A 12,654-nucleotide genomic window follows, 5' to 3' on the forward strand; every position below is an offset into this window, starting at 1 on the left:
TCCTAGAACACTCACCTAATGTGGAAGCCTGTAAAACAAGAGGCCTGCCCGCCAGAAGATAATTCTGTTTTTTTGGGCGGGTGGGGGGTCCCTCCTCATACACTATGTCAGTTAATTCCCACAAGCGACTTTATTGTAAAATCTGTGTTGAAAGTAGAAAAGAGAATGAAAAAGGAACCTAGAAGAGCATAAGAGATGAAAGCAGGGGAAAAGGATAGCTGATATTTTTTGTTTTAATTTCCTTCTTACCCGGTTTTGCTTCTGATTCTTTGCCAGTGACTCACAAGGCCCAAGTACTATTTTTTTCTTACCTCACTGTAATCATACTGCAGTGAAGTCTTTTTTATATAGCACTAAAATCCGTAAATGAATAAAAAAAGTATGGATCTTACGTAAAGGTCTAATATTTTCTGGGTATTTAGGAGTTCCAAAATACCACCTCTAATTATAAATAATAGCAACGGTTTTAGGTAGCTAAATTTTAGCTATGTTTAGCCTTTTACATCAGAGTATTATTACCTAAACCTTACTGTTGAATAATATCCCAGTCAATAAATGTTTGTTCTCATTTTAAGGATATAGATTTCATGGCTATGGCTTGTGTTTGTTCATTGCTTTCCTTTGCCTTCTTGTTTCAGTTAAAGAAATGTATGATTATCAAGGCAGGTCTTATCTTCACATACCTCAGGATGTTGGCGTTAATCTGCGGTCAACTGTGCCACCTGAGAAATGTTATCTTCCTAAAAAACAAATTCATGTGTGGTCTGGACACACAAAGGTAATCAAATTGGTTGTTTTTGTTTGTTGTAAAGTAGAATAATGAAGCCAACATAAGTTTCAGCTATTGATGTGGGGAATCTCTATTTCTGTCAACGATGTAGGGAAGTCAAGATAGAGCAGGGAAGTCAAACTGAAGAGAAATCTAAGTTGGGCTTTGGAGGTACCCACACACATCAGTCACAAGTGATGAGTCCATCTTCAAGATCATTTGGTTTGGCCATGACATAAGAACTTGTGATTTGGTCTCCTCTCCACTTGTGGTAGCCCTGGCCCTTCCCTCCAAATTCCTGCCATAATCTGCTTTCTCTTGGGCACCAAGTCAGCAAGTAATAGGCTGATACTGGCACCAAAGCCTCAGTACTTTTACTTTGCCCTTCCAAGAAGATTAGATGTGCCCTGTTTTATAAACTATGATAACATTTAAACTAATGAAGAGACAAGGTATTGTACTTGGAAACCTTTCATGTTTATAATCCTTGTCATCTGTGTTATTCCAAGTAGCAATTTACAGCTCTTAGCAAAGAGCAAAGGGACTGAGTGAAAGAGAGATGAGAGGGGGCATTAGCACCTTGATTGACTAAGAATTTCCTTGGGTGAGTAAGTCAACATTAAGGTTAAAAAAACAAATCTTTATAGAGGTTTAGTGTCAATAAGGGCTGTTGTTAAGAGTACTAGTTAAGATTATTCTGGAGCATAATTTTTGAAATGAAGAAAATAATAAATTAGACTGCTTAGAAATATACCTTTTTTCCCTTAGGTTCACTTTTAGCTGATTTTAGAATACTTCTGATCGGTAACTGTAATGCTTTTCTGCAGGGCGTCAGTGCTGTCAGATTGTTTCCTCTCTCTGGCCATTTATTGCTGTCTTGTTCCATGGACTGTAAAATTAAGGTGAGTTTTCAGTAACAGGAGTGCTGCAAAGCTACTGCTTTGGCTAAATCTTTTTGTTTAATTATAAACAAATTTGTGTTTGTTAGGTAGTTAGAGGCTAATAATGTTCTCTTAGGCCCTGTGAGTGCAGCAATTTATGAACTGCTTCTAAACATGTTGAATCAAATATGGCTCGGTGGTTTCAGTTGGCTAGGCTCTTTTGTACGCTTAGATAACTGATTAGAATGTAACCAATCACTTTGGCTTTACACGCATAACTGTTTAATCATTAACAATGCATTTTTATAGAGGTTTTGTATATGTAGCTGAGTTCATTTGTTCCTCAGAACCTTATGAGGTAGAGGGGGCCACATGTTAGAAATCCCATTTCTAGGGAGTACAGAATGAAATTCATCCCTTTTATAAATGCTAGTAGACACCAAGTAGCAGGAGTGCTCCCAGACTCCTATCCCACTTTTTAGAGTCTTGCAAAGGTGCTTCACCTTTAGGCTGATGTTTAGCTGTAGAATGTGTGGTAGGAAAAACTCAGTTGCCAGTGCATGCCATCTTGAATGTGGGAAAGCCTTTTTAAAAATCTTAAATCTGAAAGAATAGTTTTTACCTCCTTTGTGTCTTGTGTGTCTGGTTCATTATGATGGTCAATAAATAGCAACATTAGAGTGCTCTTGGGGCTTGAAAAGTTAAATTATTAAAATTTTATTCTTTGTAAATAATTTATGGATATTAACAATATCCATAAAGGTAGATTTTTTTTTTTTAATGAGAGCAACCATTTCGGCATTTGTCTGTACTTAGTAGGTTAAAATAACAAGCAATATTTTGGAGTAAAAAAACCTTATTTCCTTTAATTTTTACTTTATACAAACTATGCTATTTGAGATCAAGGTTTTCTCTTTAACCAATTAAAAAAGCATAGAATACAATTTATTTCACTTCTGTAAATATAATAGGTACCTGTTATGTACAAGGGCCTGAGAATAAAAAATTATTAAGCCACTGTCTCTCCCCTTAGGATGAATATTTAATTATGATTTTAATGATCATTATAGGGTCAGAGACAAAGTGTTCTGGTTTCAAAGAGGAAGCATACCTCAATAGGAAGGTAACTAGTAAAGAAGTGTTGGGACATGGACTGTATCTGAGAAGAATGAATAGAATGAATCGGCGTGGTGTGTGCTGAAAACTACAGTTTTGTGGTTGTTAGAGCCTAAAATCTGAGAGACACAGAGTGACTACTGCAGTCATGAGCACAGGACCCGGCTGGAAGTCCTGGCCTGGTATATACTATGGGCGCTGAGGCTTGTTGGTGCCTGGGGGCCAGGAAATGCTTTCTCAGTACTATTGAGAACTGGGTTTGAGGCAGGCAAGAAAAAAAAGGTGCTTGTGAAGTTCTTGTATTAATTCACTTTAGATGTGATGAGAATTACAAGCCTGTTACATTTTAGTCTGGGTCATCATTTTCATAATACAGCTTCTGTAATACTTGTTACTTTAGAAAAGTTGGAAAAAAAAAACCTTTTAATACCAAAATGTTATAAACATGACAGTTTTAATAATAATTTAACTGTATTAAAAGTGTAGTTCATGGTATTGCATAAGTAGAATTTTTTTTTCATATTAAATACAGAAAAGTAAAAGAAGAAAACAAAAATCACTTATATTAACTCCAGCTAAGTTCTGGTGATGTTTTGATATATCTTTTAGTATCTGATTTAAGAGTTTAGTTTTAAAGTGTGTGTGTGTGAGTGTGAGTTCATGAGTCCAAATAGTACAATACAAACTACAGTGCCGAACAATATATTTAATGATGTATATTGACTGCCTTTGGTTTTTAATCCCCTGTACACACACAGATATGCACACACATGGGCAGCATATGGCTGCTGTTACTGACTGAAAGATGTCATTTTATCAAAGTCTGGTATTAAGTTTAGTATTTATGTGTGTTGTTTTTTTTTCCCCAGCTATGGGAGGTTTATGGAGACAGGCGTTGTCTGCGAACATTTATTGGTAATGCTTCTTTCTTCTCTGAATATAACTGTTTAGAAAGACTTTTTAAATTTTTTATCATCATAGACCTTAATTTTTCTCCACTAATATGAATGAAAATCTTCATATATGTGAGCTGGGTCTTGAAGACGCTGGATCTTTCCCCACATAGACAAAGAAAGAGAACTAGGAAGAGCAAGCAGCAGAAGCAAAAGTGTATGAGAAAGCATGCTGCTTTGGGGGACCCACTTATATTTCAGAATTGCCAGGGTGTGGGATGATATGGGGATAAAAGCTGAAGAAGGGGCAGAGTATGGAGGACTATGTGTACCATTAGTAAGGAGTTTAGACTGTCGTGAGGGCTTTGGGAAGCCAGACATTAAACAGCTTTTGCAGGAAAGCAACATGATCAGGTTTGAAGTTTACAAAGATCACAATGGCAGTATGGAGGATGCTTTAATGGAGCAGGCCTGAAAGCAGGGAAATGAACGGCGAGGTTATTTCATCTGTCTAGAATAGAGATGGTGAGAGCCTGGTAGAGATCGAGATAGAGAGGAAAGAATTAATCAAGAGTTAAAGTCAATGGGACTTAGTTACTGGATGTAAGTGGTTAAGAGTGAGTCAGGAATCTAGGGTGTCTCCCAGGTGACGCCAAGATGAATGCAGGTGTCATTCACCAAGAGATTGAACAGAGAGGATGCTGAGGTTTCAGACTCATGAATTTGAGCTGCGCTTGGGATTACGAGATGAAAATGTCTAGTAAGCAATTAGCTAGCCAGATGTCAAGCTTTGAAGAAAGATTGGGAATTGGCATCTAATGCATAGAAAAAGATGAGATTGAGGGAACTCCTTGAAGCATAGATGAGGGCCTTTTGGTAGAGAATAGTTTATAGTCTTTGTCACATTTTGTGTGAAGGCTTCCAAATTTAACTGTGTTGCATTGAAACAGTATTTGTGTGAATCTTAGTGGCTGTTTCTAGATTGAAGTGGGAGTGTGTTCTGCAGCACTTTATGATTTTAGGACCTCGCTGCACAAATAAATACTGCCCAAGATGCTGCAGCAGCCTGGAGAGAGAGTCATGGGCAGGCTCTCAGCAGCGTACAGGGAACACAGTGTCTCCGGCAGACATAGTGGCTGTGGTCCCCATCTGTCTCCCCTGCTCTGGCAAAAGGTTGTCAGTGGAAAACCTAATCGCCTGATGCCCTGACACACAGTGCCACCCCCGAGTTCATTGGTGGTGGTGGGTCAGGGCTGCTGCGTGTGGTTGACGACTTGTGCCACGCACATTTTGCACAATTGTACTTGGCAGTCTTGGTCAGGCTGGGATGGTAAAAAATACCAAAATTTCTGCTTTCATTTAGCCACGTTTTATTTGTCCCTATAACTGTCAAAAGAGTTGATTGGTCTGGCAAGATTGATTCCCAAGCAGAGCACCTTAAAATTACTTTATTGTCACAGTGTTATCCTAAAACAAAATAGAAGTTAACATTTGTTTTCAAAAAGACTTAGTCTTAGACTCTGAATCCACTTCTGTGAATTTTGGTAATACGATCACACAAATATGAAGTTATTGGATAAAAGCTATGATTTTCGTGAGCTTGAGGAGGTTTAGGTCACTGTTTTTACTTCCAGCTTAGTGAGTAATTTGAGGGTGAACCTCCAGAATGTCACCAGTCATTTCTCTTTCGTTGGCAATAATCGGCCTGTTATGTTTCCTTAAATTCTTAGCTGTTTAGTCATCGCTGTATATATTACATATTAAGAGATTGCCACGACAGACATTTTTTAAACATTAGATCTTTTCTCTTCTTAACTAAATGTTGTTCATCAGAATCGCCTGAGAAGCTTTTTGAAGGGGGTAGCGAGTGGGGACCACCTACATTACCAAGCCCATGTAAAACCTATTCTGAGTCAGTAGATCAGGGGATGGGGCTCCAGTGATTTTTGACTCATAGCATGGCTAGGAAGACACTGTTTAATACTGTTTTTCTTATGGCGTTTATGTTTTAAAAGAAGATACTTCACCTACATTTTTGTTGTCTCTGCCTTTAGGTCACAGTAAAGCTGTTAGGGACATCTGCTTTAATACCGCAGGAACACAGTTCCTCAGCGCAGCTTACGACAGGTATCTTAAGCTCTGGGACACTGAGACAGGTAAGAGCTCACTTATACTAGTAGATACTGATCTTATAAATTAGCGTTATTAAATGAAATGTGTGTGGTATTCTTTGGCTTCTCTAACTGCTAATTCTCCTGTCATTGTCTATCAGCCTATATCACATTTATTTGTAGAGTTGAAACTCAGCTGTGTAAGTAGGTCTTTCACTATGAAACTTTGTTTCCACCAATGCAGTTTATAAAGGAGACATACGGATGGACAAGGACATTTGAAATCTTCCATAGACTATTTAATTGATCTTTTTGTTCCTCTACATCACCTACCACATGTCCCTGCACATAATAGAAGTACAGTGGATGACTGATGAACCAAACAAAACTTAATTGCCTGAATTGATTCAAATGTAGTTCTAAACTTCCATGGTCCAGTTAGTTTTATATATTCACAGACATATGAATTGCATCAGCACATTGTGACTAGTATAAATTTATATAATTAAAGAACCATCTTCTATCTTGCTGAGTTTTAAGGGGAAAAATAATAGCTAACATGTACTAAACACTTCGTGTTACCAGGCATTATACTAAGCGTTTATATCTAGTATCTCATTCAATCCTTAAAATATCCCTATAAGGTAAAGTACTATTATTGTTATGGAGGAGAAAACTGAGGTTTAAAGAGGTAACTCTTTCAGGTTCACACAGCTAGTAAGTAACCAAATTGGGTTCATACCAAGGTCTCTCCAATGCCAAAGCCCTTGCTCTTCACCTCTTCAGCAATGGACCTCAACTCTGGCTGCACGTCAGCAGCACCTGGAGACCTTTCTCTGTTCTGCAGTTGATGATACAGATTTACTTTTGAAAAAATTATTTTAATTGTTAAAAATCTGCGAAAAAGAATGATATGGTTTACAATAAAGGGCAAGTAGGCTGCCTTTTCTCAGAATTTATTAAATAGCTAATCTCTAAATCTTAATCCCAGGGTTATCTTTAAGTGGTCAAATTTATTTTGCCTATTTTAACCTGGGTCTTTGGTTTTAGGACAGTGTATATCAAGATTTACAAACCGAAAAGTACCCTATTGTGTCAAATTTAATCCTGATGAAGATAAGCAAAATCTCTTTGTGGCTGGGATGTCTGATAAAAAGATTGTGCAAGTAAGTCTTTTTACAGTATTTTAAGATTCCTGAGCTTTATGATGTATGAGGGGATAGAATAAGAAATATTATTTAATGTTTGCTATTTTTAGGGACTGCTGATGCTCTTCTTAGTAGAAAAATATAAATTCATAAAGATAGAGTGTTTGAAATATTTTTCTTTTTCCACTTTCCATAATTATGATCTTTGTTTGTTTTCATTAATCGGTTCCACTTCTGTCTTTACCTTCTCATTTGATATCCAGTGGGACATTCGAAGTGGAGAAATCGTGCAGGAATATGATCGGCATTTGGGAGCTGTCAACACTATTGTTTTTGTTGATGAGAATAGGAGATTTGTGAGCACATCTGATGATAAGAGCCTAAGAGTTTGGGAATGGTGAGTTTCTGTCAGAATATCTGATTATATAAAGCAAGCAATGTAAAAATTTATGGTCAAAGACAAACCCTGATAATATGCAGTCATTTGAATGTTTTCAAAACTGTGATTTCTGGCTTGCCAGTCAAACTATTTTATCTAAGTGCCCAGAATATGAAAATAAAAATTTAAACATATGCCCTGACTGGTGTGGCTCAGTTGATTGGGCATCGTCCCACGAAGTGAATGGTTGCCAATTTGATTCCGAGTCAGGGCACGTGCCTGGGTTCTGGGTTTGATCCCCAGTTGAGGTGCATAGGAGAGGCAACCAATCGATATTTCTCTCCATCTATGTCTCCCTCCCTTCCCCTCTCTCCACAAATAAAATCGTTTTTAAAAATTTAAGCATGCTACTTTTCATAGTTTTTGGAGAATCTATCTAAAGGATGTGTATTTTGAGTCATTCTTCTGGCAGTGGTGAAAAGTTTGTATAGTCCAGTCTCACATTATTTTAGCCATCTTAGTCATCTTTGCAAAATGACTGATGAGAAGTAGCGGCCACAGATGTATGGATTGTATAGGTTATGCTGGAGTTTGAGCATAAGATCCTGGCCTCAGAACCAACCCAAAGAAAATATTGAGAAAATCTCTTAATTTTTTTAAATGTCTACATTTTGACTATTGAATACTGCAAATTGCCCCATGTTATCTTATCTCCTTTGGGCCCTGCCATTTATAGTCCATATGCTAGAAAACAAATATTTTACTTAACAAAATATAGTCAAAATATATTAGTTAATTTTGCTTTCCTAGAGGGGGAAAAAACACTTCTAAAGTCAAGAAATACTAAAAACTAATTTTACTAAGTATCATAGATCATGTTTTGTAATATATTTCCAAAGAAATGCATAACAATTTTGTTAAAGTGAATGTTTGAATGGAACCCAGATTGTTTTTAGAGTCAATTTGAAGCACAGAGCAGCCATGGTTATGTAGCCATGTAGGGATATGTCTCCCCAATCCCCGGAAGTTGTTCTGCTTTATGGAGTGGGAAGCCTTGAGCTAAAGCCAGTGGTTCCCTTCTGAAACTGCGTCCTTTCGGGGAGCTGAACAGGCCCCTAACCATTGTCAGGACGATTAGGTAATTGAGAATTTTATGCAATGTAACTGCAGTTTCTCCCACACTCACCACCAGTATACTGTCCAAATTATTTCCAGTAAAGGGAAAGTGGACTATTCTTTATTTATAGTCTTAACATCATCCTTATGGTCCATGATTTGAGAGTATCTTATAACTAAGATCTTTCTTACTTCAGAAGAGATGTTACCTGCAGAAAATCTGATAGGAACACTAAATTTTTATGTGTCACCTTAGATCATTTGCCAATATCCTGAAGAATAAACATCCATAAACTTGTTTTGTCTGTTACTAGACTTTAACTGTTTAATTATATGTACCCTTTCAGATATTTCTGTCTCCAAATGATAGTTCAGCTCCATTTTTAAAATGTAGAGTGACATAAAGGAAATTGAAAAATACTTATTTTTTTATTTTTTGCTTTAATCTTTATTGTATTTTTTTCTGTTACCATTTAGTCCCCTCATACTCCTCTGCCCACAGCAAGCACCACACTGTTGTCCATGTCCATGAGTCCTTTTTCCTTTTTGCTCAATCCCTCCACCCCCTAATCTCCCCACAACCCCACTCACTGTCATCCTGCTCTTCATCTTTGAGTCTGTCCCCATTTTCTTTGTTAGTTCAGTTTGTTCATTAGATTCCACATTGAGTGAAATCATAGAATATTTGTCTTTCTTCGACTGGCTTGTTTCACTTAGCATAATGTTCTCCAGGTCCATCCATGTCACAAGGGGTAAAATTTTTCTTTTTTACGGCTGCATAGTATTCCATTGTGTAAATGTCCCTTAGTTGCTTTATCCACTAACCTATTAATGGACACTTGGGCTGCTTCCATATCTTGGTGATTGTAAATAATGCTGGAATGAACATAAGGGGTGCTTATGTTCTTTCGAGTTGGTGTTTGGGGTTCTTCGGATAGTCCCAGAAATGGGATCGCTGGATCAAAATGCAGAGCCATTTTTAACTTTTTGAGGTATCTGCATACTGCTTTCTGCAACGACTGCACCAGTCTGCATTCCCACCAACAATGCAAAAGGGTCCCCCATTCTCCACATCATCCCCAGCACTTGTTTGTTGATTTATTGAAGACAGCCATTCTGACAGGTGTGAGACATCATCTCATTGTGGCTTTAATTTGCATCTCTCTGATAATTAATGATATTGAGCGTCTTTTCATGTGTCTATTGGCCACCTGTATGTTCTCTTTGGAGAAGTGTGTATTCAGGTCTTTTGCCCATTTTTAATTGGGTTGTTTGTTTTTCTGGTGTTGAGTTTTGTAAGTTCTTTATAAATTTTGGATGTTAACCCCTTATCAGATGTAACAGTGAATATGTTCTTCCATTCTGTCGGTTGTCTTTTTAAAAATTTTGTTGATGATTCCTTTTGCTGTCCAAAAGCTTTTGTTTGATGTAGTCCCAGTTGTTTACTTTTTCTTTTGTTTCCTTTGCCTGGGAGATATATCTGTTAAAATATTGCTGTGAGGCATTTGTTCAATTTTCCCAACAGCATTTATTGAATAGACTATCATTAGCCCATTGTATGTGCTTGCTTCTTCTGTCAAATGTTAATTGACTATAAAGGTGTGGGTTTATTTCTGGACTCTCTATTCTATTGCATTGATCTATGTGTCTATTTTTATGCCAATACCATGCTGTTTTGATTACTATAGCCTTATAATATAGTTCAATATTAGGCAGCATGATTCCTCCAATTATTTTGTTCTTTCTCAGGATTGCTCTTGCTATACAAGGCTTTTTGTGATTCCATATAAATTTTTGAAATACTTGTTCTAGTTCTGTGAAATATGTCATTGGAATCTTGATGGGAATTGTGTTGAATCTACAGATTGCTTTGGGTAGTATGGACATTTTAATTATGTTAATTCTTCCGATCCATGAACACAGTATGTGCTTCCACTTATTTGTATTTCTTTCAGTTTCTTTCTTCAGTGTCTTACAGTTTTCCAAGTATAGGTCTTTTACGTCCTTGGTTAGGTTTATTCCTAGATATTTTATTCTTTTAGCAATTGTGAATGGGATTGTTTTCTTAATTTCCCTTTCTGTTAGTTTATTATTGGCATAAAAATGCACAATTATACATCATCTGTACAGTGTATTGTGTATTCACCACCCCATATTGCTCTTTTCTATTATCTTTTTAGTCTCTATTTTATTTATTTGCCCTCTGGTCTTTATTATTTCCTTCCTTCTCCTAATTTTGGGCTTAGGTTGTTCTTTTTTCTTTGTTATCTTTTTTTCCCCTTAGTGTAGGTATTTATCACTATAAACTTCCCTCTTTAAATTGTTTCTGCTGCCTCCTATAGTTTTGGTATGTTTTGTTTCTATTTTCAGTTGTCTCAAGATTTTTTTATTTCCCTTTTGATTTCTTCGACCCATTTTTGGTTAAGCAGCATATTGTTTACTCTCCACATATTTGTGAATATTCCAGTTTTATTCTTGTAATTTCTGGTTTCATACCATTGTGGTCAGAAATGATGCTTGATATGATTTCAGACATCTTAAATTTATTAAGACTTGTTTCGTGACCTAATATATGATCTATCCTGGAGAATGTTCCTTGTGCACTTGAGAATTATGTGTCTCCTGCTGCTGTAGGGTGGAATGCTTTGTATATGTTAGTTAGGTCCATCTGGCCTGACACATTGTTGAAGTTCAGTGTTTTCTGTTGATTTTCTGTGAGGATGATCTATCCATTGTTGAACGTGGGCTATTGAAGTCCCCTACTATTATTGTATTGCAATTTATTTTCCCTTCAAATCTGTTAATATTTGCTTTATATAATTAGTTGCTCTGATGTTGGGTGAATAAATATTTACAACTGTTATATCCTTTTGATGAATTGACTGCTTTATCATTAAATAATGACCGTCTTTGTCTCTTACAGTTTTTGGCTTAAAGTCTATTTTATTGTTGTAAGTGTAACTGTCTCTGTCTTCTTTTGGTTTCCATTGAATGGAATATCTTTATTCCTTCACTTCCAATCTGTCTGTGTCCTTAAAACTGAAGTCTGTTTGTTTTTTCTTTTGATCCATTAAGCCACTTTGTAACTTTTGGAAAATTTAATCCATTTACATTTAAATTAAGGAATTAACTGTTGCCATTCTTTTTTATTGTTTTCTGGTTGTTTTATAGTTCCTTTGTTTCTTCTCTCTTTCTTTATCACTTGTTGACTTTCTGTAGTGGTATGCTTTGATTCTTCTCTGTTTATCTTTTATGTATCTATTACAGGTTCTTGCTTTATGGATACCATGAGCCTGACATAAAATATCTAGAACTTGAGATCTTAATCATATAGATGGATAGTTAGATAAATGAAGGGTCTGGGGAAGAGAGAGAATAACTTGTATCTATATTGAAAGTCAGAAAGCAGTAAATGTGAGGATCAGTCTTCTATAGACAAGTAGGAAGCAAAACTACCTCAGGATTCCTAGAACTGTCTTCACTACCTACAGCCACCCCCAAAACCAATTACTAGTGAAACTGGCAGCCTGCTTGGGAGAGAAAAGGATGCCCTGACCACCTTAAAATGAGAACTGGTTCCAACAGTAGGAAAATTATCACCGTGGCCTTTAGATAAGTGGTATTTGTTAAATTTTTACTCTGTACCTGTTCAGAGTAACACAATGATACAGGGAAACAAATCAAAGGAAACTTGGTTTTCTTAAGCAATACTGTACAGTTTGAAAGGAGATTAAGATATTGTAATTAGATATTGAGCAACCTGTGGTATTCTAATTACCTAAATTCATAAGATGTCATAAACGTGCTTTCTTCCAATGGTTTTTATTTTGTTGAAGTATTTTTAAAAGAAAAATTTTAATTTTATCTTTTAGCTTTAAATTTTCATAGATTTTTGTAAGGGTTTTTTAAATGATTTCATTTCCAGACTGAAGATTATTTATAAGATATGTTACTAGTTTATTATACTGAATAACAGTTTCTAATTAGAAAATAGTGTTGTGTTCATTAAGCATTAAGTATAACTATGGCTAGCAGACACTTTTACTAACAATAATTAAGGTCACAGGGTATTCAGATTAATTTCTTCTTTTAGAGCTCATTGTATCAAGAGTCCTTGAAATAAGGGATCTGTTTAAATATTTTGTTTGCTTTTAGTAAAACATTGATTGATATGAACCTGACTGTGGGTAATTTAATTTAGAAAATGCACGTATGTTTTAATTCAAGTTATAAAATTGTTA

At 36.1% G+C, this 12,654-nt stretch overlaps 1 protein-coding gene across 1 annotated transcript in view; it reads left to right on the top strand.

The window, feature by feature from the left end:
* Positions 1 to 12,654, top strand: part of CDC40 (cell division cycle 40) — a 47,937-nt gene that overhangs the window by 29,556 nt on the left and 5,727 nt on the right. The window contains exons 8-13 of the mRNA XM_090279748.1: positions 639 to 778; positions 1,597 to 1,671; positions 3,636 to 3,681; positions 5,714 to 5,815; positions 6,821 to 6,936; positions 7,182 to 7,315. Of these exons, the coding sequence (XP_090135874.1) occupies positions 639 to 778; positions 1,597 to 1,671; positions 3,636 to 3,681; positions 5,714 to 5,815; positions 6,821 to 6,936; positions 7,182 to 7,315 (613 nt within the window). The remainder of the gene's footprint in view (positions 1 to 638; positions 779 to 1,596; positions 1,672 to 3,635; positions 3,682 to 5,713; positions 5,816 to 6,820; positions 6,937 to 7,181; positions 7,316 to 12,654) is intronic.

Source organism: Furipterus horrens, unplaced genomic scaffold, assembly GCF_987537825.1.
Source record: "Furipterus horrens unplaced genomic scaffold, mFurHor1.1.pri manual_scaffold_6, whole genome shotgun sequence".
NCBI lineage: Eukaryota > Metazoa > Chordata > Mammalia > Chiroptera > Furipteridae > Furipterus > Furipterus horrens.